Source organism: Dromaius novaehollandiae, chromosome 12 (genome assembly GCF_036370855.1).
Source record: "Dromaius novaehollandiae isolate bDroNov1 chromosome 12, bDroNov1.hap1, whole genome shotgun sequence".
In the NCBI taxonomy this organism is placed as follows: domain Eukaryota; kingdom Metazoa; phylum Chordata; class Aves; order Casuariiformes; family Dromaiidae; genus Dromaius; species Dromaius novaehollandiae.
Window position 1 is genome coordinate 9,791,398 of NC_088109.1, and position 25,417 is coordinate 9,816,814.

General features: G+C 41.7%; 1 protein-coding gene across 5 annotated transcripts in view; it reads right to left on the minus strand.

Moving 5' to 3' along the window:
- BICD2 (BICD cargo adaptor 2) overlaps positions 1 to 25,417 on the minus strand; it is a 102,117-nt gene that overhangs the window by 26,612 nt on the left and 50,088 nt on the right. For all 5 annotated transcript variants that reach the window (XM_026102825.2, XM_026102823.2, XM_026102826.2 and 2 more), the window contains exon 2: positions 21,592 to 21,804. In XM_026102825.2, the coding sequence (XP_025958610.1) occupies positions 21,592 to 21,804 (213 nt within the window). The remainder of the gene's footprint in view (positions 1 to 21,591; positions 21,805 to 25,417) is intronic.

Here is a 25,417-nt window from a genome sequence, read left to right on the forward strand (position 1 = left end):
AGAATCTAAAAGCATTTTTAACATTACTGAAGTTTCAAAACACATTTTTGTATATATTGGTCTATTTGTACACAAATCCCAGTGGCACTGGGAAAGCAGCACTCTAGGTGACTGAAAGCTATTCATGTCATAGCTTCCTCTCCTTAATGACTGCAATTGAGACCTCTCAGCTTTGCCAGAAAAAGCCTACAGCCAGATAAACTGTTAAATAGTTAAGATTGCAAAAGGTTCTTGTATAAACCTCAAAGTTTGATGCAATTTAGGAGGTCATTTCTATAATTTGCCCCATTCCCGAATAAATGAAATTTGGTGGAAGACCTCCCACAGATCTACGGGTAATCTTCTCTTCCCCTTCCTTCCCTAAACCTGAATAGGTTGCTTGGCTCCTGTTCCTCCCTTGATGACCTAATCTTTGCAGAGGTCAATGCCTGGAAAAGTCACTGGAGCCAGTATTTACCAGAGAAAGAATGGTTTCTGCCCAATCCACTCAGTCACATCCAGAGCAATAGCAAGACTTCATTACCTAATGTGAAAGTATTGTTGTGCTCTGCCTAGCGCAAGAAAAATCATTCTATTCCAATGTGTACAGGAAGGCCAGATTTAAAAATAGCTGCCTTGTTTCCTGACCAAGGAAGGAAGATATAACCTAGATTTATTGGCTGCTTAGCAAGCTGTACACTCAGTTTGCTCTTAGCATTTTCTTGTCAAATAAATGTGCACGCTTGCAAGCTGCAAGGTTAAATTGGGTCTCATGCTATTTCATATAATTAACCAAATGTTTGGAATTTTTTTTTTTTTTTTGAGGGAAAGAGAAGCTACCGCCTCCTTCCTCACTGGATTTTTGTATTATACATGCACAAACTCCACATTCATATATTTAAAGACAAACATACATCGTACATGCTCTCACAGGTGTAGTTTTTACACTCAAGAGCATAGAAAACTCAAAGATGAATTGACCTACAGATGAGTTTGAAGCAGAACCCTCCTGTGATTTTAGGGGTTTTTATTGCCTCAGTTATTCAGCTGTGTATTCTTCATTCCTCCTCCAGCCCAAGCAACAGCCGAGGATAGCAGAGAAGAGGGAGCTGGAAGACAAGGGCAAGCCTGACTAGGCTCTTATTTATATGAAAAGTCACATTTCCACCCAAATCAAATTACATAGCACTTACCAAGTATCATTCCCACTATGTGAAGAATTAGTGGATGTAAGATCCTGCTGAGTGTTCATCTGCCTGACAAAAGCCCCTCAACTTCTTCACCTGGAGAATATTCCCCACTACACAGAAGCGTCCCATCTATCCCACCCAGAAGACCGATCACACAGACTGTATCCTAAAGTGATTTCACTCTGCCTAAAGACCACAGACCACACATTGATCCTGCTGCTAGAAAGCTTATCTTTGGCATTTTCTTCCTCTCGGTTTTGCCTTGGGAGAGTTCTGCAAGGGGTCGGATCTCTGAGATCTCTGCTAGAGACAGCAGAGATTTCCTCAGGAGCAGTCAAAGAGTGGTTTGAACTGACCTTGTCTGCATATCAAAACATAACTGCTTTCATTCAACACTGCCAAACACCTACTCCTCAGCACCTAGTTTTCCAGTACCTCCCTACATACAAAGATAAATATAATTTGACCATGAGAATCTAAACAATTGAGAAAAATCTCAGATAGCCGATTCCCAGCTTTGTTTTGGGCACTGCACAGCTTTACTAGAGTTCAGCCTCCAGGTTACCAGCCATCACAGAAGCAGAACCCAATGGATACATTCTGCTAAAGACCTAGATAGGTCTTTTTACAGAAAGAACCTGGTACACCTAAGCCTTAAAGAACAAAAGGGAAGAGAGGAAGAAAAAGAAATCCTTAGGAGATCCATGAAACTGGGAGCTGATTATTTACACGCAGGCAAGTCACATCAAACTAGCCTGGCTGCTTACAGAAGAAGTCACTGTCTGTCTGTCATCTTAGTGAGACCTTCCCTTCCTGTTACCATTCAAGAGACCATTAACAACCCCTGTGTTGAAACCATCCTCTGCCAGATAGAAGTGAATCATAAATCACAACACCCTCTTCCAATTCTCCAGTCTCAGCTAGCAACACACCAGCCTCTGTCTATAAAGGCACAACCCCTCCCTCCCCAAGAGAAACAAAAAAAACACATTACTTTAAAAGAAAAATATCTTTTGGTGCTCCTGGGGGTGGAGCGGTGTTATCAAGACATAATAGATTTCATCTAACTCACAGGCGATTTTTAAAATGCCAAGCTGTGTAAGCATCCTAATTAGCAACAACAGTTTAAATCCAAAGGTGACACTGAAATACAAATGACAATTTACTTAAGACTACTTTCTCTCAAAGTAGTACACTTCCAAAAAACAAAAAAACACACACACACAAACAAAAAAAAAACCTCTAAAACAATGTAGCTATTTGCTCTCCAGTTAAATATAGGTTGATCTTACAAGCGAAGCTTTATCACTAGTACATCTTCTTTTACATTGAACTTCATCAGCTCATAAGGTCACAGGTCAGATTCAAGTTCCTTGCTAAGCTATGCATGCAGATTTTACATATCATTATTACAGAGTCACAAAGTCTAGTTTGCCCAAATCTATTAACAATTCTAGTACTACAGTTAGTGCTTCATGCAATAAATATTTCTAGAAATTATCATTCCAAACCATACATACATTGTGTTCTTCGTGGAAAAGATGCACAAAAAAGGATGCGAACTCTTTGGAAGACATACAGTGTAGCTAGAAGGGACGGCAACTAACACACATTCTCTTGCTGCCGGGGTGGGTGCACGTGTGTGTAGTGGTGGGGAAATCTTTCTCCTCTGGTTTTCAAATGCTGAGCTCTTAAATAGTATTCTTTCGTTACAGATATAAAACCAAAAAACATTAATATTTGAGAAGAAAAAGGTGGAAAGTTCCTTTAGGTCCAACTGTTTATTAGATATGAACCAAAGGTTTGGAAACCTGAATGTCCACTACTATGATAAAGCTCACTTCTGTGACAAGGCTTTTTGCAGTCACTTGCACCAGGCAAACACTTTCCAGGGGCAGAGAGAGGTAGGTCAGCTGCACACCACCGAAAGGGCGGCTGGAGCTCCTGAAAGTGGCCTTTTCTCCCTGCTTCTTCAGATGCTGGAGCTACAAGAGCTTCTCAAAATTTTGCCCATTCTATTGTTATGATAGAGGAACTGCAAAATACCTAAGAGTTGCATCCTGACTTTCAGATATACAAATGTTTATTTTCCTAAATATAATAGCCACAATAAAACTAATCCTTGGAAAAGGTACTTCTTCCAGCCTTACACGGCATCCACTCCTCTGGGCCACGGGCAGCTAAGCAGAAGCCCAAAGGCTCTTACAGCTGCTCTTGCCCATCAGGGTGACCCGCGGCCAGACCAGCAGCTCTTGCCAGAAGCCGCAGATGACAAATGAGAGGTGGCATAGCTCTGCCTTCTCATTCATGGTGCTAACAGCCTGTGGTCACACATGCATGTGTGTTAGCATACATTGGGCATAAGCACGCAGATCTGCACACGTATTGTTACAGCTACAGCTTACTATGAGGAAAGACTTCTAAATAAAATCTTTTTTTTTTTTTTTCCCCCCCCTTCTGAGTGCATGTGAGCAGAGGTGGGAGAGACCAGTTTTGAGGTCTGCAAGAATTGGTCTGAAAGACACATACCAATGGCATGTAGGTACCATTGCTCAGGCACTCAGGTTGGGAAGAGGTATTTGTGCTTCCCATACAATCCTTGCTTAATGCAGGCTATATCACATGCACGCACACAGGTAAATGAAAGCAAGTCTGGTGAAGACATACAGCCAGGCACACCACACGGCAACGTCTCACACAGCAAAATCCAGAGCTGAGAAGAGGACAAGTCATACAGGAGAACACCCCTCCGCTCCACCCCTCGTCTAACAGGCTGCTTAGTGCTCAGTTTACCTAGAGCTCTGGAGGACTGTAAAACAAGCTACTCCAGGTATTTCTGACTAATCCACAATCCCTTACCAACCACTGTTAGCTGTTCAGGTTACTGTACTCGCCACACGCGCTATTCAGCAGATCTCTCATAGTTCGTTTACATTCTATATGCTCATACTTTTTTCTTGTCATTGAAGTTGAAAATAAACTAATACATCTTTCATTATAGCTTTGTCATTATTTCCTTGCACAAACCTTTTGTATCTTGTTCTACACCTAGGACAATATATTCATAAATACCTATATACAAAACATACAACGGCAACCACCACAAATTCGGGTGCACACAGCTTGCTCAGCATTCAACTATTTCCACCGAAATTCTACAGTCACGGAGTTACTTTGTAAGTATTTAGTATAACATTTATACTTTGGTTCAATTTATGAGACACAGACATCCAGCTGTCTTGCACCTTATATAGCAGAAGTGGACGACAATCCTTTAGATACAAGCAATCCATTTATTCTAACTGTATCACCTGTGTCCTCTACACCAAACAGCATATGTGAAATTATTAAGAAAATAGTTCTGCGAAGTGACAGAAAAATTACCATGCTCTCAGAAGAGTTTTACAACATAAGCACATTCGAAAGAAATATTTCAAAAGACAGACCACACAACCAATAGAGAGGAAAAAAAAATCACGGTTTGCATTAGTGGGATTGTAATATTTTCTAGGGTTAATTGCAAATATGTTTTTGGTGTCTTGTTCGCACAAGCCCACTGGAGAAAAAAATAAAATAGATATTATCCTAAGTTTTGTTACTTAGACTCTGCTGCATGCTCTTGTTGCAAGTCATGACATGGTCTATCTCCTGAAAAGCTGCTAGACTTAATAAGTCTCAGTGTGACTGGAGAAAGTTTCACAGAAATATAGAAGAAAAGAAGGAGTTCTGTGTTCACTTAGAAGCAGAAGTAATAATGTTTTGCTTGTGTATTTTAAAAAAGCAATGTTAAGCTTAAATCCCATTTAATATTAAAATGTATATATACATACATATATACATATGTGTATATAGATAGATAAATAGATATAAAAAATATACCAGTCGAAGACTCACTTCCCCAGTGCCTTCAACAACAACAACAACAAAATCCTGCAGTGGCCACTGCAGTCAAAAATATGCTGGAAGCTCCCAGCCCACAAGTGCAGCACTTGTCCCCAGCGCTCTCACAGGAATCCCAGCTACAAGCAGATGCCACGACAGGCATTTCTGCCTACCCAGCAGCACGACACCCGTCACTCCCAGCTGCAGCAGAGGCATCTGTGTTGACTTCTTGGGTTGATCTGCAACTAATGCTAAGAGGAAGAATTTACTAAAAATATTAATTTCCTCTCACCCCTTTTGAGGTTTTCCTACACCTGGTCCAAGTGTGCCATGTTTTGTGCATTTGGAACCGCTTTGGTGAGTGAATCTGATCTCCCTTTCCTAGTAGAGGCTTCAGAGTTTTACAAAACTCCCCCCTGCCCCTGACCTGGGGACAAGCCCTGAAGAGCTTTAATTCGCCTGAGATGGCCGGTCTTCCCCAGGGCAGCGGGGCCAAATTCCACGACAAACACCTTGCAGACAACAAAAATCAGAGATGTCACCAGAAAAAATGGAGTATGTGTAACTCACAGCCCATTTCTTCTCCTGTAGAAAGTGGAGGAAAAATGACCAGACAAGCTATCACCTCTTATACAGAACGATCCCAATAGTTCTGAAGGGTTGATGGAAGCCATGCAGCTACACTTCTAAAGATTGAAATTTTGGTAGCAAATGTGCACAAATGCTTGGTTTCTTACTGGATCCCTCATATCCAAACACGTACTCCATGACAAAGCCTCTTATTACGTATGCTTTTGTCTCAAATTTTCTTTAGCTGTGATTACTAGGGCGGTGCCCCACCATTATGTACTCAGCTCAAGATTTTTAATTGCAATTTGCAAATCATTAAATAAAAAGCTTTGTGAAGCTGTGACATTAAGGAAGGGAGAACAAAGAAATGCACTGTCATGGATTTCTTTTCTGCATAATATTAGAGAGGCCTGAACCCCGACACAGTTACAACAGTGTATCCTGGGGCCATTTAAATCTCATATAACTTTTTAATCAACACAAAGTCTTGCTATGTTCGATTACTTAATGCATTGTTTACTAACTATCCATTTAAAGATTGATCCAATCTGGAGTCAAATGCAAAGAACATCCTCCAAACCCTTTCTTTGTCAGCGATGAAGAGGAGGGTTAATATCTGCACACATGCAGCTGGGACATTTACTGCTTTCCGTCAGCTTATGCTCTTTTATGTCCCTGGAATAAGAACCTGGCTCTGCTCTAGTGATGCCCTCTTCAATCGCAAGCTTACAACCAAGGCTAAGACACCCCTCTTCCCGTCCAACCTTTATCTGTCTGCTCAAATGGGGCTTCGTAAACCTGTGACCCATTGATTACTAAGCACTAAGTTTTTGGCACTGGTGCAGCTCCACTAATGCAGCAGCAGCACAAGGTCTTCATGAAAATGAAGAGATCAACGGCAAATAGGGAGTCACAGGATGACTGTCATTACCCTTGTGTCCAAAAGCCAAGGGTACAGACAAGCCCCTGAGATCAGAGGACAACAATTTTTTTAATTCATCCAAAATAGCCTGTTTTAAAACTGGAATGAGTCAGTTATTAATTGTCTCTTTTCCAAACAGTGATCTCATCACTTATAAAATTGTGTACTATAAACCAGGAGCCATTTTTGAGCTCCGGGAGCACAAGATTGGATCTATTCCCCTTGTTTATTCACAGTTGCACTTTTTCTTTAAAGAAATGAGATTCCTGCTGCTGCAGCTTTGTGGTAGTGGGTGGGCCAGAGCTCTGCACCTCGTCTCCAGCCAAGTGTGGGAGTCTATACGGAAAACGCTGACCCAAACTTAATGATAATGTTATGAATGGCACAGTGTAACATTATTATTACAGTCTCCCCCTTCCTGCACTGAATTGCTTGCTAAGAGCAGTTAAACTCCAGCTGCTTTTCAAATCTCAAATCTAAATGCTTGGCAGCTTTCCATGTCCTTCACTGCCACAAAGAAAACATTTAACCCTTCCAAGGCCTACTAATAAACTTTTACCTAGCTCTCATCTTTTCCATCCATAAGGGTTGGTGGAGCCAACTCTACGAAGGGTCACTGCCATCCAAAGCATCATCAAAGAGTCAGTGTCACAGCTTCTCCAGGCATCATCTGCTGTCCCCTTCCATTTCTCCCTCAATAAGTGGGTGTTACCAGAGCCCACAGAGAAGGAACACTGTAACCTTCGGACAACTGCTGCCATTTAAGCTGAATCAGAGCAGTCTGAACCTGCATATCCCACATGTTACTTCAAAAGATGATTTGGAGGAGCTGGACAGCACAAATAGTCAGGGCAGGACCCACAGCTGGCCACAGGTAAAAGTCTGGCGATATTCAAGTCAGGACAGAAACGCCTATTAATTTCAGCTGGAGTCCGGGTGCGGCCTCCTGTGAATGTTAGCTAACAAAAGATTTCCAAGTGACCCAAAAGCCTAGAATTTCCTATAGGACCATGTTTAGGGACACAAGTCCAGGTAACCTTCACAATCCCAATGCAACCTCTCACACATATTAATTTGTTTTCAAAAATATTTGCCTTTACTCATCAGCTGCAACTGAGATTCCTCCCTGTGGAGTATGGAGCTCTTAAAAAGAAAATAAAGGGAAAAAGGGAACAAATAGGGTGGAGAGACACAAAGTCTGAGAACACTGTGCCAGCACAAGTCATTGCTGCTCACTCAGGCACCATCCCCAGCTGCTCACCACTCCCAGCCTCTCTAGGGGCATCCCAGCCCCTAGACGTAACTGCAGAGATGGGCAACGATGAACAGCAACCTCATTCACCGCACCACTGGATCCAGAGCAGCCCGTCTGTCTACAGCCTGAGCTAACAGATTTTAGAGAGTTTTGTTTCTTTTTTGCATTTGCATTTTCAGTTGCTAATGTACAAGCATGAGTTTCAACAAATCTCCCTTGGGCTGAAAGGAAAAGGAAGAAAAAAAGCTCCGTAACTGAGATAACCACCGCCTGCATTCACAGGCTTGCCTGCCACGCCCCAAGGCTTGGGAGGGCACGCGGGGAGGTGGCTCTGGAAGTACCCAAACTCAACCTCTGCCACAGCTCCAGGGAAGGACGGCAGTAATCTTACAGCTACAAGCTGGCAAATTAACATTCTGTAAGAAGTCACAGATGCTCTTTAGCCAGCAACTGAAAAGATAAGGCACACTTCTAGGAAAACAAGATGAACAATAAACCCGCCAGACTTTTATAAGGACTGCAGAAGAAGAGTCTACATTGAGTCTTCTGTGATTTTTGTCTACAGCTTCCCATACACAGGGGAATATAGTAGTAGCAGCAAAGTTGTGATTTAGAGCTACTAGTTAAAATATATTTCATTAAAAAAAAAAAGAAAAAGACATATATTGTGACAAATATAGTTTTGTATTTCAGATTGAGACTGCTTATTAAAAACTAATAAACAAAATCAATCATTTTCTATATCAAGACCCCTTAACAGAAAAGGGCAATAAAACCTCTAGGTGAGACACCACTCTGCCTGGAGCAGCTCCAGCGGCCTGAAGGAACTGCAACAGCCGAGCTCTCCAGGAAAACTGTGGGGCAGTAATTTGTACGCTGAAATCAGCTGCAGATCACCAAAAGCTCTTAGGGTGTCATTTCTCAACTGAAGCACAAAACATACATTTCTTTAATACACTAGATATCCTAAGAGAGTCAAACACATATAACCCAACGCGATAATTTGAAAGCAAACTCAAAACAGAGTTTGCCTATCTAGAAATAGACCCTCAGCTCTGTTTTCAAGGAGACATTCCTCCTTTGGAGAGCACCTACACTGCTGGACTATGGCTCCCAGGACACCAAACAGCCCTAATCAGAATAGAAACTTGTTTCAGGTAGGTGCAAATTCACAGTAGCCTGTTGAACCTATCTGCTAGGGTTCTTCCAATAAACTGTCCCAATTATGGCCCTGAAGAAGTGACAAATGGGCCCCGGGGAACAAAGTGAGCGTGCTTCATCAACACTGGCAACTGCCCCATCTCCTCGCATCTTGCAAACCACTTGCTGTTCAGAGACTCTCAGGTATAGAATAGCTTTGCGACAGACGTACTAAGCCAGCCAACCTTGTAGGGAAGCAGTAGGGATTTCCTTTCAACTCTGAATTTTCCTTGTCATTGTTATCAGCCTATTTCCTGAAGAGTCTCTCTTGTCTTTAATCAAGCTAAACCATGTTTATAGTATTTTCCCAGACCATTTTTTCCTAGCCCAGTGATAATTTCTAATGCTTTTCTCCATGGTCTTTTTTAAACATCCGTCCGGTAATTAGTGATAATTATTGACCAAAATTTTCCTACTTCAGTGATATTAGAGAGGGACTACATGTGCTGTGTGCCTGCAGTGCAAACCTACAGCTGCTTTACTTTGCTACCATGTCCCTTTCCAAACCCACGTTAAGTTTGCCTCACCAGAAATGCCCACAAACCACATTTATTTCTAACAGCTTTAAGTATAAGTTTCCCTTGTTAATTAAAGCCTACCTTCCTCTGTTAAAAGGTCTGCTAGAGGCTCATTTATTTTCTTTTTCATATATCTAACTCTAATAATAAAGGTGTGTTTTAAAGTTTCCATTAACCATTTCCAGTAGTGACAATCTTATCGGGCATATTTAACATTAGCACACTGTGGCACCAGGCCAAAAGGAAGTGTATGGGACTTTAGCACTAGATACCACAAATCTCTCAGACACAAGGTTAAAATAATTTACAGTTATAATAATATTCACAAAACATAGAGGTTAGTATGATTATCAAAGATCAGAGGTCTTCTATTGACTTAATTTATATGTAAAACATTAGAGGAAAGTTTTGGCTACATACGTACTCCCCACACTAGTGGCCTATTTCACAAGGTACTGCACCTCCTGGATGCTAAAAGTGCTTAGTTTACAGTATGTAATTCTACTGAGATACGATCATCTCAAAACCACTAGCTTAGAGCTTCAAGCAATTTTAATAAAGTAAATCCCAAAGAAGTTACTTATCCAAATTAATGATATTTATGATACCACTTTATTTCCAAGTTCATGATACCTGCGATACCATTTCATAACCAGCAGAGGTATATGCAAAGTGTTTGCTCACTTTCGGATCACAGAAGTGGCACTGCTTTATAGTAAACACCATGAAATACAGGGAACACACTGTGACATTAAACAGTATCATATGGAAGCCACAGGGAGGCTGGGTGAAACGTACAGGTTAGCCCTTTCCAGGCACATTGCTTCTTTTGGAGCACAGCCGGGCTGACAGGGATGCCTGTTAGCTCCCAGGGACAAGGAGACCCAAGTCACCACGTGAACCACATCTGCACCGGGACTCACAAGGATGCCTGCCGGGCCCACCCATATATTTGGAAGAACAACCCTCCATCTGCTGCTGGCTGCTGGCAGAAACACTCTTTCAAGCACTGATCAGTTGGAGGAGACCACGTAACTGGTGGTTATAGCAAGCTGATTCCAAATAAAAACATGTTTTTAACCTGTCTTTTTTCAGACAAGGATCCGCTAACGGCTTAGTGCTATCAGTCTTCACTCTCACAAACAGCTGAGCTTCAGCTGAGGTCTTTGTCTGTTAGGCTGCAGCAACAGTTCCCAAAATTGGCAGCTTTGGTGAAAGCTTAGTCACACTCTAACATGGTTAGTGCTGCCAAACCAGGATCACCCAGCACTTCCATTTCAAAGTTGCTGTTTTTTCCCTTTTAATTTACCAGCATCATTTTCAACTAATGCTTAGCACACAACACTGGCTTGCACAGGAACTGTATGAATTTTAAGTGTCTAGCGTGATTTTTTTTTTTTTTTTTTTAAATGAACCCGCTGTGTAAATCAGAGGCAAAGCCACTGCTGAGAGAAAAGGACCGAGGGAAGGGACGTGAAAAGCTGGGAAGAAAGAGGGAGATCAATGTGCATAACCTTTAAATATTGCTGCATCACAGACTATTTGTGTTTTCTTTTCAAACAGACAAACTGTAGGGTATGGCAGCAGAAGGACGCAAGCAGCTCAGATTTTCTCTGGGCAGCTATGTTTACTGCTTAGCAGCAGACTTCAGTAAAACTTTGGTGATTCAACACAATTACTTCATATATGCTATGACTAAATTATGAAGTCTCCTTTTCCCAGTTGAACCTCAAACAGCATGTCACAGCTAGCTTGTAGTTCACAGAAACAGATGTGGGGACGCAGCAACTGGACTTTTCAAGCGATGACTAAGTGCTGTTTCCAGAGACTTCCTTTGGCTCCCTTGACTGCTGTTATCTTACAGCTACAAAAGCACCTTGGGGCCAACTGCTCCAACCGTACCGAAGCGAGCGGCCCTTCCGCTGCTGGACGTGCCTCCCAGGAAGCAGGCAAGCGGCACGCGCAGCGCGGGGTACGCAGCAGCTGGGTCCTAGGGGTCAGCAAGGCACTGCTTTGCTCCTCATCACATAACCTGCGCTCAAAGTGGCCGTGGTATGCCTGCCGTAAGGCCATTAACCTATATTTCCATAAAGCAAAGAAAATAAATCCTTAGCCATTTAAGAGTAATACACTGCCCTGTTTCCACAATAAGCATTTTTATAAGAACTATTTTGAAAAAAAAAAACACACTCAAATTTAAACTGCATAAAAATCTACATGTAGGCAAAGCCTGCAGCAGGAAAACAGAGGATTCCCTTCATCATGGACGAAACTATTTCCATCGATCCCATAGTCTTCTCCCTCAAGAGTTGCTGTCCAGGCAGCAGGGGAAGCACAGTGAACACATGCTGCCATCGTAATGACACAGAAAGGGCAAGTCTCCAGTGTGCTTCATTATATCCTCTCTTTCAGGGCAAAATACTGTGACAGCCAAAGAGGCAGCAGCCCACTCTTGGATGCATTTGTGTATGTGCTGACACTACCAACTACATTACCGCTTATCCCTGAGTTGTCCACATATTGCACTGAGAACTACCGACTCTTTTCACATTCACCACGTAGCTGTCACACAGTGGTCCTCCTCAGCTACTCAAAAACTTGATCCAAAACAGTTATCTATCAAGTCGAAATCGATCATGTTTTCAATCTCTGCAGTAACGGAGGTCCAGGATAACCAGGTTAAAGAGAAAACCTGCATACCTCTCCAGCTTCCAGACCTACACTACCCCAGGCAGAAGCACCTTGCGTTTTGTTGCAGATGACTACCCAATAGCTCGTTACTCTGTTCAGTCCTTCCCCTTCTGTCACGACAGGAGGGAGGCAGCCCACGCCAGTCTGCCACCCAGAAGGCGGGCAGCTTGGAGGGAAGTGCTGACCACCCTGCATCCGACTCCTCAGCAACTTCAGAGCAGCAGGAGACACCTCCCTCTGGGCAATCAGACACTAAATGTAGTAGGAGTTCAGGAGTTATCTACACTCACTAATGAAGTAAGGGAAGACAACAGCAATTAGTTTCACTTATGGAAAGCTGGAACCCGCCTTCATCTACCGACTATCCGGTAGGCATTTACAAGGGGCTTGGGAGGGAGACGTGATATACCACCACCCCCAACTTATTTCACCTAAAACAAGGATAGAAGAGCGATATCATTAAAGTATATCAAAACTACATTAGAATACCAAAATATAGGCTGAGGAGAAGAAAAAAAAAAAAGATTTTAATACAGTAGCTAGGGCAACAACAGTCCAGCTCAGCTATTTCTAATACTATGGGCACATTCCCCAGCTCTTTGTGCTTCTGCCTGAATGATGTTTTGTCACAACGCATGTCCTTAAAACCTACTGTATGTGACTTGAAAATAAATCTTGGGATGCTGTCCTGAGTCAATCTATCAGCTGGAAACCTACTAGAAACCTAAAACCAAGGGATTTTTTTTTCCCCAAGCACATTATAGTACTGCTTTGAGGCATACTGTTGTACATGCTCTTCCCTTTTGTCAAGAAAAACAAAACAAACAAAACCCATACCCCACTGACCCAAACAAATCTTACTTGGAAATATTGCCCAGGGCTGCCTACTTTAATGGAAATCATGCCAAGCACAGGTGAAACAAAGCAATCCTCCAGTTTCTGCATCCTAAAATTATACGACTGTCAAGCTTCAGCAGAAGTTTTCATTCAGCATGGGGAGAAGAAAAAAAAAAAAACACAAACAAACCTCTTTAATTAATGGTTTGTAAAGTTACTTCAAGCCATTGTTTTACTGATTAAAGCGTTTCCAGCTACTCTTTCAATTGCACATATTGATTTTTAGGTCTGTTAAAAGATTAAAGCTGTATACAAGAGACTTTTCCCCTCCACTGGTTATTGTGGTCAGAAAGCCGGGGCAGGCTAAGGGTCACAATGAAAGTCATAAGGAGCTATGACTGAAGAACAAGAATCACGCCGCTATTGCTGCTGCACTGATAGGCATGTAGCAATTTAATTACAGCAGAACAATGAAGAGCTCCCCCAGCAAGCGCGCTACCAGCTTAATTCCCAAAGAATGGAGTAACCCGGAATCTTACTGCTAACTGAAACCTTGGAAGCTATATTTAAAAAGAGACTTATAATGTCAAGAGAACAAGCATCTATGCTAGTACTGCTTCAAAACCTGAGATTTGAAAATATGTAGTGTTCAAATGGTGACTTTCATCTCCGTGATTTTCAGCATTCCCTTTGTAACGCTGAATGTCTAGGCAGCAGCCATTACAGGAAGCGAAATGCTGTTAACATCTTTCCTCTGAACATACCACTGCTCAACAACAATAGGGAAATCACGAGCAGATGCCTGCTTGAATACATGCAAAGCACATCAACCGGATCTCTCAGACAATTTGTCTTCTTTGGATTTTTTAAAATTATGTTTCAAATGGCTACAAATGATGTGCTACTTCCTTATTGTAAAAATACTAAATTCTGATAATTACTTAAAAAACAGGATATTGTCAGTATATTAAGGAAAAAAAAAACTTCAATGAAGATAAAAAGGTGGGGAGAAAAGAGCTGCCATCTGCAGCGTGCTGCGCCAGCACACAGCAGCCTGCCTCTACGCACGGTTATCGCCGCAGTCGGGCTTCCTGCGATGGACAAAAGCCAGGCGACTGCTGAGCCCACCTGCCCTGCCAGCGCTCCCAGGGCTCCAGAGACATAGGGAGGAAGGAAGGAAGGGGAAAAAGGAAAAGCGAAAAACTAATAAACCACACTGAGACCCTTTTAATCCTTTCAGTACATTAGAGAATGAGAAATCCACACTAAATGTGATGGGTTCAGTTCTGTCAAGACACAGGCACAGCACTGGTTTGCTTTCAGAAACGGAGCTTTCCTGATCTGCAAATGGCAGCTCATATCTACTTAGCACGTCTAGCTGCTGATTTTCAGTCACACTACTCACTTCAGAGGGCAATCCTGGAGTGGGTTTCAGCATTGCCTAGACATGCCTCTGCTGGTATAGCTCTAGAAAAGCAGCAATAAAATTAAGAAACACTTTCTATACACTGCTGTGATGATTATGTCTGGGGCCAAAAGGGGCCTAACATCCACAGCTAAGAAAGCTGCTCTGCAAGAACCTTAGCGCTCAAAGGCTCTTCTCCTAGAAGTGAAGGCTTGCCAGGGGATGCCCAAGTGAGGAGAAACAGGAGAAGCACCTTTATCCCTAGGGTTACCCTACAGCGCTGCGTGCCACACACCTGCCCCCCAAAGTCGGCACGTCTCACAGCACTGATAAACGCACTGATCTCAGCGCTTTTCAGGATGCAGGAGAATGGCCAAATGCACCTGCCCTCCAACAACCTTCCCCCTACAAGGCATGGGAATAACACGTGCTATCAGCCCCACAGCCGTTCCTGTAGGGGGACACACCACGGCAGGGCAGAGGGACCCTCACGAGGTCACGTTTCCCAGCTCTGCCAGGCGCCGGTGGGGAAACTGTCTGCTCTTTCAATTTTCACAAAATACCCTTCTGTTACTGACTCCCCTGCAATCTGTTTTTACAAAAATTTTAAAAAGCTCTCAATCTTACGTGATTTTAATGTCTTGTGTTTTTTTGACCAACTTGACTGTGTGTCTGGTCCACCAAGCATCTTCCCATGCCCCCTCACTCCCCCTCTGGCTACTTCTAGATTGCGCTGACAGTTGTACCAGCGCTCAGACATTCATCATTTAGTATATAAGGCTGAAGCATGAAAAATACCCACAAAGCCCTGCCTACAGATGCATTCCTGGAAAGCTCACCAAATCTTGCAATGGGCAGGCAACTCTGACTTTTTGTTTTAACTCCCTAATGGCCACTCTTCCCCCCTCTCTTTCAATATCTCACCCTTGACCGTCCTTTTTCTTCTAGCTTCTCTAGATGATCGTCTCTGCTCCTGTTTCTTGGGTTTCTATGACCATGACAAGTTTCTCTCTCTGCTCAGTCTGCCTCCATTGGGTCTCCAATATTGTCTCCTGGAGGCACAGCTTTCTAGAATAGTTTTTATGTACATATGTTCCTTAACTTCAGCCAAAACTTTATATTGCCTAACGTCTAAGCTCCAGTTTTCCACAGCCACTCTGAACTCCACCATCACCTTTCAGAACTGTTCAGTCTTGTTCACCCCAGTTAATCCAAATATTACCACTGAAGTCACCTTCCTTCCCCTTGCTCCAAGCCATGTCCTCCATGAAAAATATCCCTTTTTCCTGCTTTCTGCACTTCATACCATTTTAATTCCATTCACATATTTGACCTCTTTTTTCATTCTTTCCTCTCCTCCTTCCAAAAGCTGTGTATTGCACTCTGTTACTGTCCCTTCTGCTTGGGAAGATCTCCTCCACATATCAAGCAATTATTTCTTCCCTTCTTTTCCAAGATGGTTATCATCATGAAAGACAGTCTTTCGTCACTTTACTTTCTCTAAGCTGTTCTGTATATTCAGCATTTCAGATCAGAAGTTATTCAGAGTAGGGAACATTGTTTACTCTATAGTGTGCAAGTATGTACAAAGAGAAACACTGTGCGAATGTATTGTGCTATATGATTAATACTGCTTCTAATTTCTTAGAGTTTGCAACATACCCAGAAAGGTTAAGGCTATAAGTCTGAGATTTTCCTAAGATTTGTTTGTGTTAAAAAGATATCCCACCTTCAGTTATTTAAAACGGGAAGAAAGGACCCTGTTGATCTGATACAGAAATATAGATCAGCCTGCAGGAATCTTATAGGACTTCAACAAACATATAAGACATTGAAATAAACTTCTTGGACACAGTTTGGGCTGCTTACCAGTAGTGCACTCTAGAATTTGAAGCACAATAAAAATTGTTTCAGCTTAATCTCTGCTATATAATACCAATGGCTTCTTTAACTGTGGTTCCTGATGCAGCCTTTAAGGAAACCCAGAATTTTGAAGCCTTCCTTCTTCGGCTGCAGGGGAATTCTTTTGTACTGTTTTATTTATGGGTTATCAGTGCATTCAAGAGGGAAGAACTGAAAGCAACAATACACAAAGGACTATTCAGCATCTTAGCTATAAATCCTACTGGGAAAGAGAAGTGCAGTCATGGCTTCGGGAATATTCTTCCTTCACTGATGACATTAAGGACAGTTCTTGTAGAAACCTGGAGGATCCAAACAAATAGACTACTGTGTATTTATAGAGAAAAGTGTCAGCCAGAGTTGCTCTGAGCAGATGGGGTTAAGCCTAACAACCAGCATAATGGCCTACCATGGTGAGAGCACTGGCTCCTAAGAATAAGCACTTGCTAGAAATTAAAACAGTCAAATACGTGAACAGACGATGTCCTGTGCTTTCCAGACTCTCTTCTGCCTCTGTTCACATATTTTAATTGCAAGGCCCCAGAAAGCTGATGCAGGAATCTGTAATATTGCCATGTCTAAGAATATGGAATGATGACTGCATGTGATTAAGTTACTGCAAATGTAAGGCAGTAATGGTCAAGAAGATCTGATCCAATGCAATCTTATATTTGCAATGACTGAAACACTCAGCTCTCCACAAGGTTTTGGACTGGTATAGCTTTAGAAAATAACCAGAGACCAAGTTCTAGGTCTCCTCTGAAGAATAAAGACCACCTCAGGGCTGGTTGGTTATAGTTTTTGCCCTGAGACTAAGGGTAAACTTTGTAAGCTGTAATCTTGGTTACAAACATCTTTTAAAAGATTTAACTGGAGCATGAGGGTTTTTAGGGTCGCTAGTGACTTCTAAAGAACAAATTTATGACCAGTTCCTCAGATGAAAGACAATAAAAAAGGATGGAAAATTGATGGACTTCTGTAGAGGTTTATGCACAGGGTGTTCCCTTTCCCTAAGATTAAAAACTCAAACAAACAGAAGTCCAGTAGGACAAATGACTGTGTCTCTAATCTACACACTCACCTGAAAATCCTAACCAGCCTCCTCTGGCATGGTATTGGCAATGTGTGGGGCTGCAGGCACCTCTCTAGCTGCTCTCCCTTCTCCCTCCATGACCCCCCCGCCCCCCCCCCAAAAAAAAAAAAGAAAAAAAAAGAAAAGGTGAGAATAGGCAAGAGTTTTCAGTGGGGAAGTTTTGAGAAACTCTGCTGCCATGAAAAAGAGAAGGCTGTGCTGCATGGTTAGCGCAAACAGAAGGAGCCAACACATGGCTACAAAAGGCATGGAGAAGAGGGGAGAAAAGCCAAGAAACAAACAAAAAATTAATCCCAAAGACACCACAGTGCAAGAAGAGTCAAAAAGCTCATCAGCATGGGACTAACGGATGCCCATATCTCTGTGGAAGACTGGACCTCAACTGTTCCAGTCCCCCTGCATTTTAAAAAGTAAGAGCAATAGTGTGAAGTCTACTGCCCTCTCTCTGTTTCAACTCCTTTGCCTCAGGAGAGAAAAAAAACACATTTGAAAGTTGGCAGTCATGTACAAAATATTGCCCCTCTGCAAATACAGCACAGTGTATCCCTCCAGGAGAATCCTATAGGGAGAGAGAGTGAGCATGCGAGAACTGCGTTAGCCGTACAAAAAAGAGGCAGAGATTTCCCTGTAGACAACTGGGCTAGATGACCGCAGTGTGTAGATTATCCTCCAGTTTGACATGTATTTTTCTTGATAAAGCCTAAGCAAGAAAAAAATAACTGATAACACAAGCCAACAAAACTCATGAAAGTTTTTTCAGAACCATTCTCAGAAAAATAGTTTCAACTTCATATCCTTGGAGGGATAAAGTTATTCACATGGTGCTGATAACTCAAGCTTTTTAAAAAATACGTTATTTAGTACATATTATATAACATCATGTCATCTTAGGCATTTTTCTCCCTCATGTATAAAAGCACACACATTAAGATATATTTTCTTCCACAGTTTACATAATCAGAACACCCTTCTACTTTCCTGGGAAAATATTGCTCATTTATTTTCCAGCTTGTGCATACTTGGGCACAGCTACCAGATGATTGAACAACCGAACCAGTCACCTATGATATCTGTTTTGGTGCCACAAAAATTCGGGAGGGATGAAAACAGATCAAAAAGGAGTGGCAAATAATAATTACTCAGGAGATCTCCTTGTAATGACTCTTCCAGGAAACAGGAGCTGCTGAGCTAGCTAATGACAGCAGTTAAATTCATAATTGGTTATCACCCTGTCAACCTGCCTCAGCAGGCCGAAGTTAGATAAGTCAATAGAAAGTGTCAAAATTGCTTGCGTCTGCTATAGGAACGCCAGGTGTACGAAGTGTCATTCTTCTCCTTCCAAAAGCCACTCATCACTTTTGTGCCTGTGTTCTGAGAAGAAATTAAAGGAATGAGAGCATCTTAAATGCTGAGTCTTGAATGCTCTTCCAGCTGATCCAGGTCACTGTCTATCATCCATCACATGACTACCACTACTGCTTTCTGCAACCCAGGAGGAGCTGCTGCCTGGTTCATTCAACCATCTCCCTCTGCTAGTACTAAAGACTGAACAGATTTTTTCCAAAAAAAGCCATAGTCACAATATAATTCTGTATCCTATCAGCTAGCTACAGAATAGCAGATAAAAACTTTTGCGACCAGTCCTGACAGGTAAATCTCCCTTAAAAGTAATGCAGGGATTCAGCCCCAGACCGAATCCAGGGCAGCTGCAATGGAAGAGAAAAAAGTTGCCTGTTCCACCAGACATTTTGCAAGTCAGTGCTCTTGACAGGCAATGACGCACAGTAGAAGGGCTAGATCCAGCCGCAAACATTCTCTACAACAAGATGAAAGAAAAACTACTGTGGCTCTTCTTCATCAGCAGCCAGAAAAACCGAAGGAAGAAATTTCCACCATGCCTGTGTGGTATGAAAGAGCAGATGATATTTCACCTTCCCCCTCAACATTCCCTGCCCTCAAATCATACCCTCAATAGAAGAAACAGCTAGGATAAAAAGAGGGAAAGGAAGGGAAGGGAAGGCAAGGAGGCAGAAAGCACTGAGATGACACAAAATGACACACAACCAACTGCCTGCCAAGGTCACCTGCAGAGGAACTCATAACTTCAAGTTTCCAGTTGTTATTATCACATAAGGTTTTGATTTTCTTTTTTTAACCGAGTTCAGTTTCCATTTAAGGTTTACAATCAGTAACTACATTCAATTGATTATCTTCAGCAGTGATTTCCATTCAAGTAACTGAATACATCTTCCCCATCTCAACAGGAGAGGTTAAAAAAAAAGATTTAAAATTTTTACAAAAATGTAAACTTTTCACAAAGAACCTGACATCACCCACTTTCCCTCTTCAGGCGCTGCTCAGCTCTCACTGGAAATTATCAGACAGAATGGCTTCCATCTCACGCAAGGGTGTGCACATGCAAGGAAGGGGAAATGTGGAATGACAAAGCACAGGAAAAACACCCTAAAACCTTGCAAACTGCCAGCTCATCCTAGGGTTGTGTAAAGCAACTTGCAGCTCCAAGGAAATATGGTTGAGCAGTTGAAACATGACAGTATCTAAAAAGAAAATCACCTTCAACTACTGTGACTCACTGAGTTGGACTGAAATCTGCCAATCAGCATGTTTTTAAACAGCACTTGGAATCCGTTATGGACATAATGCTCTGTTTGGGGTGGGGAGCTTTTCTTTTAAGCTGTTCTTAAAAGTTAGGAAATAAAGATAGGGTTGTGTGTGCTTGCAGGAACTGGTTCCTTGGCTAAGCAGACCAGCATGGATCGATTCCAGTTCTGTTATCTCACAGTCAGGGCCCAAGAAATTAAAGAGCTAGACTGACTCACTTGATCACCTGTGACAGTCTGTCCACCAAATCTCCTTCTTTGTTATACTCTAAAGTGAGGTAGTGTTGAACCTCTACTTTTCCACAGAAGTAACCTACATTTTCCAGGACTCATCTTACGATTTTTCAGTGTCTCATGAATTTTCCCACCAAATATTATCCATAAGTTTTTTACTAGCTCCTGGAGAAGTTAAATTGCATTCTTCTGATTTTCAGTTGTGGTCCTGTGAAATATACCCAGATTCAGATGTGGGCTCTTGGGTAACTTCCCTTCTAGCAGGGAAGCATTAACCTATCAGTCTAGCTGATTATCTGAACTCCAAAAGAGACAAGTACTCGATGCTTCAAAGGAAGGTACAAGAAATCTCATGAGGAATAACTGTGGAGTAACTGTTTACCATCTGTGGTTTACAGTCTTTTTAAACTTTTATCCGGTCTAAATCTAAGCAATTGTTTGAGCTCTTAAAAATATCTTTTCTGTATCTGTAACATGGAGACTTCTGTTAAGCTAGAGATTTTGTACATAACTATTGTTCGAAATTTGATTTTGAACTAACCTCCATGGTTATTTCTCCTCAGAAATACACAGCTTTAATACTAGAGCAAAGGGTCAAAGGTACTTTGAGGTAAGTTAAGCAAACCTATGAAAAAGTAATCACTTTCATGAAAGAAAACACAAGACTGTATACTCCTTTTATTCAGTGTTTTGTTATGCACCCACATCCTTATAAGTTAGGATGGAAGAAGTGATGGGCAAACTATAAAGAAAAGGGGGTGGGGGAATTCTGCACCAAATATTTGCAGCAAGAATATCTGCACAGAGAGCAGAGCAGAAAAAAATGCATCCAAAGCTATTCTTAGTGCTTGGGCTAAACAGATTCCTCTGCTACTTAAGGCAGTAGTTCTCTGATTGAGAGTACTGATGTGCAGTACCAGCATGGTCCGGATGCATAGTCACATTCCTGTCAGATGACCTGGAACACAATGCAGCACTTATTCCAGAACAAGCAGCTGTTTCAACTAGCAGAGTAAGCTTACACCAAATCAGAACCTTAAGCCATTGTGGACCAGCACCTTCGTTCAAAGTATGGAAGCAGATAGCTGGATTTTCTGTACTATTGAATTAGTTTCATCTGGATATAATACTTTACTGAAGTCTCAGGGGGCAAAACTCATCTTACCAGCTGCCAGTGGCAAGCAGATATTGATCAACCCTAGCATCTTTCTTATTAAGTTTACGTAGCACAAGAACATATCACAATATTAATCACAATATAAGCTGTGGTGCGCAGTTTCACATTCCATTACCTCTTTCAGTTCCTGTGCAACAGAATTAAGGCGTTCATTTTCAGACTTGGTGTTGGCAAGGACGTTTCTCAGCTGCTTCAATTCTGTCTGCAGCTCCATAACCTTTTTCATGTAGTACTCTTCCTTGGTAGCCGATTCCTGAATCAAGGTCTCCTCTCTGCTCTCTCCATCTGCTGCTACCTTCTTGTGGTTGGTATGGGCCTGCCCAAAAGCCTAGGATAGTCAGAAAGCAAATCTTTCATTAGTAAGTGCAGAATTTGGAATAAATAACTTATTTTTTAAAAGCTGAAATTATTTACCCCCATATTTCTCTGATGCAAAACAATGCAACCTTCTCCTACACCCATCTCTTCTTCTGGGATCAGATCTTTAGATGCTATAAAGGGGTCAAGGCAGGACTCTTGAAAGTAACATGCAGCACCCAAACAGAGGTTTGTGGTGCACAGGATACGTAGGTAGAACCTCATACAAACCTCTGTGGGAGGAAACAAGCTATTGACCAGCTATTGACCATGCTTTTAAAGACAGACTTTGGTTTTCAACAAGGAGACTAAGATGAACAGACATTTCTGCATGTGCCTGTTCTCTGCAGGTGGTCAGACTTACTTCTGCAGAGACTGAATCACTGAAAAAGATTTAGTATTAACAGCCTGTTCCACCTCTTAGTGTGTGAGCACACCTCCTCCTCCTGATCCAGCTATACCAAAGAAACATATTACCACACCTTCATCTGCTTGCTGCTGGAGATTACTGCGCCCTCAAACCTGCTAACCCACTTCAGTCCAAAGTGAGCTAGGTTAGCAGACCTGCTCCTTAGCTCGGTTAAGCTAACCTAGGTCACACTGGCTGAAGTAGGTCAGAGCATGCTCACCCAGACAGCTCCGCTGGCTATTCAGAGGTGTCCTCTCCAGCAGGGCATCAGCGACAAGGACTTAGAGGCAGATCAAACAGAAATTTTTCAGCAAAGCATACATCTGTTTAGACTTGATATTCTTATTTTTACATGTTTACGTCTTCCTCTTTGTTTCTGGGGGCTTTCATTTTTGTTTTAAACTCTGCCACGTGATGTTTCTAATCAATATTCTCCAACACACAAGCAAGCAGCTTGGACAGACACCCCAACCACTGCACTGCAGCATTTAAGAACCCTGTAGTGGCTTTTACTGATAGATGTTAAAAAGCAAAGATTTTAACATTTTAAGTAGGCATCTACTTGTAAGAGTCTGCCTGGCAGATGGACTGAAGTCAATGAGATTAATAATGCTATCTTTAAACCGTACATGCATGCACCACAATCCAGTCCAAGATGTATTTGGAGCTTTCAGGTGCCACAGCACCTTTCAAGGTGCCAATGTCCATACAGTAGGTTTTCATAGCCAACATTAATACCATGCATTAAGCCATGTCAAGGACAGATCAGCATCTCAAAACTTGTCTAGTCATGCATGACATTTTCAATAATCATCTTTTGCTAGTTCTTTAAAACTATACTGTCAGTGCAGGAAAAAAAAATCTGCTTTGAACACAAGTAGGTTTCAGTATTTTATTACTTCTCCATATCGGAGCAGATGCATTAATGACATAGTAATTATTGAATATACCAGAGCTGAAACAAATGACAGAACGTGCTAGCTTGGTCTACAGTTAAAAGCACCCACAAATACTGCTGCTATCAGATTAAATTTAGTTTCAGATAAGCAAACCAGAGAAACAGGAGACAAATATCCACTGAAGAAATTCTAGCCAGATTCACTGAGATGACCCAAGGGAAATTAAAAAGCGTCACATTTCAGACAGAAAGTAACGCACCATCTGTGCAAGCCCTTGTCAAATGAGTTTCAACAAAGCAGCTTAAAAGCCTAATACCTAAGATCTACATAAACGTTAAAGGGACAGCAAAAAAAAAAAAAAAAAAAATCCCCAAAGCAAAACACACATACAAGCTTCTCCTCAAATATACTACCATTTTTCCATATACTATCATTTTTCCATAAAGAATTGATATCTACATTTTGTAGACCTGCATTTATTTTAAATCTGTGACAAGGAAAAAGAGACTTTGGGCACCCATTTGCCCAGTGGAGTGGCACTGTTTTCTTGGTAGCGGGATGCCAACATTGTGCATATTGTAAATTCAGGATACTCAAAGCCATATCTGATCAGCCATACAGCAGTCTCTCCAAGCGTGATTAAATTTAGTAACTTGCTAATTCATTTAAGAAATAAGTTCTTGAGAATAATGACTAGTTACTTTTAATACTTTAGATGCAAATGCCAGGTCCTTAAAGAAGCCCAAGGCTTAACAACTGAAGAGAGGATTTTGCCATTTTGCAGAAGTCACTATTGATAGAGAGCATTTGAACACAAAAACTGACATAATGGATGAGTCTGGGCATTTTTTAATCCAGTATCCTGTCTCTTACAGAGGCTAAAGCCAGATGCTTCAGAGAAAGGTGCAAAAAAACCCCATAATCTCCCAGAGTTGAGGCTTGCCTTAAGCCTCAAAGCAGAAGGTTTAATGTAAATTTGGAAGATCTATTAACATTTAGTTATCCACGTAAAATATCCCTTTAATGTCTTGATGCTTTTTTGGCCTTAATAATATCCTACAGCAATACATTCTATGTTTTAAATCATACTCTTACATAAGTTTTCTTCGTTGTAAGTTTATACGCTTGCCACATTTTAATAAAAAAAATTGTATTAGATATCTCTGTCACACTCCTCTATTCACGGGTGAAGGTGAGGTTCAGTAAGTTATCGCTGCTTATATATTTAAGAGGTTTTCCATGCCCTGAGACAGTCAGACTCCCTTTTTAGAAGCTGCCTGCTATTACAGCTTGTCCTGAATGGCAAAACTACGCAAATCAAACAGGAACTGCAGATACCAGTTCACTTGGACCAACTGCAGAAATAAGCCCTGTCAGTGATTTTAGTTACAACACTACAGCACAAGAGACAGACAAATCCCAGATTCAGGCAAAGGGCTCAGGCACCATCCCTACCCAAGGCTGCCGGTATTCCAAGTGGGCCTCCGTTACTTCTGCACAGCAATGTGGTTATTCACCCTCAACCAGCAAGCTTGTTAAGTTCCAGCAAAACCCAACGTTAGACTGACAATATTGCTATCCAGGGTCAGAAGGCTGACTAGAGAACCGTGAGTAAATGGACTCTGATACTACACAAAATACAAGAAACCTTCATAACAGGTCATCAGAACAGGCAGCCTGGAATGACTCCATCTGTCTGTATTTATAAGGGAGCACTTAAAGTACCTCCGTTTTTAACCAAGTTTCATTATCTTTCTTGCGTTTACTTAGAAAAGACCCCATACATTCATGTTAAAAGCCATTTACATAATCGTAATAGGCTATGTGGAACAGGAAATTTAACTTTAACAAAATTGTCCAAAATTACAGGGCAATGCAATTATCTTCCATGGCTACAGTCTAGGTCTGTTTTAAATCAAGCTGTTATGACGAAAACTGAGTTTTTACTGATGTGCATGAAACCCATAAACCTTCACGTACCACGGAAAATCAGCATCTGCCCATCCACTTTCTCTTTTTGTTGTAACATTATAGAAAACACAGAAAGGGAATTCGCAGTTAAGTTACTCTGCTTTCACTCCTCTCATGAAACCTTTATTTCCACCTACTATGTTATCGTAACAGGAAAGAACTGAAAATAGCTAATCAGAGTCAGAGCACTGGTTTTGCAGGGCACAAGGGAGTGATGCTGGGCCACTCAGCATTTTTGTATCCTGTGCTGTGCTGAGTTTCATTACATGATTCTGTTTTGGGCTGAGGTGGTGCAAGACTTTCTC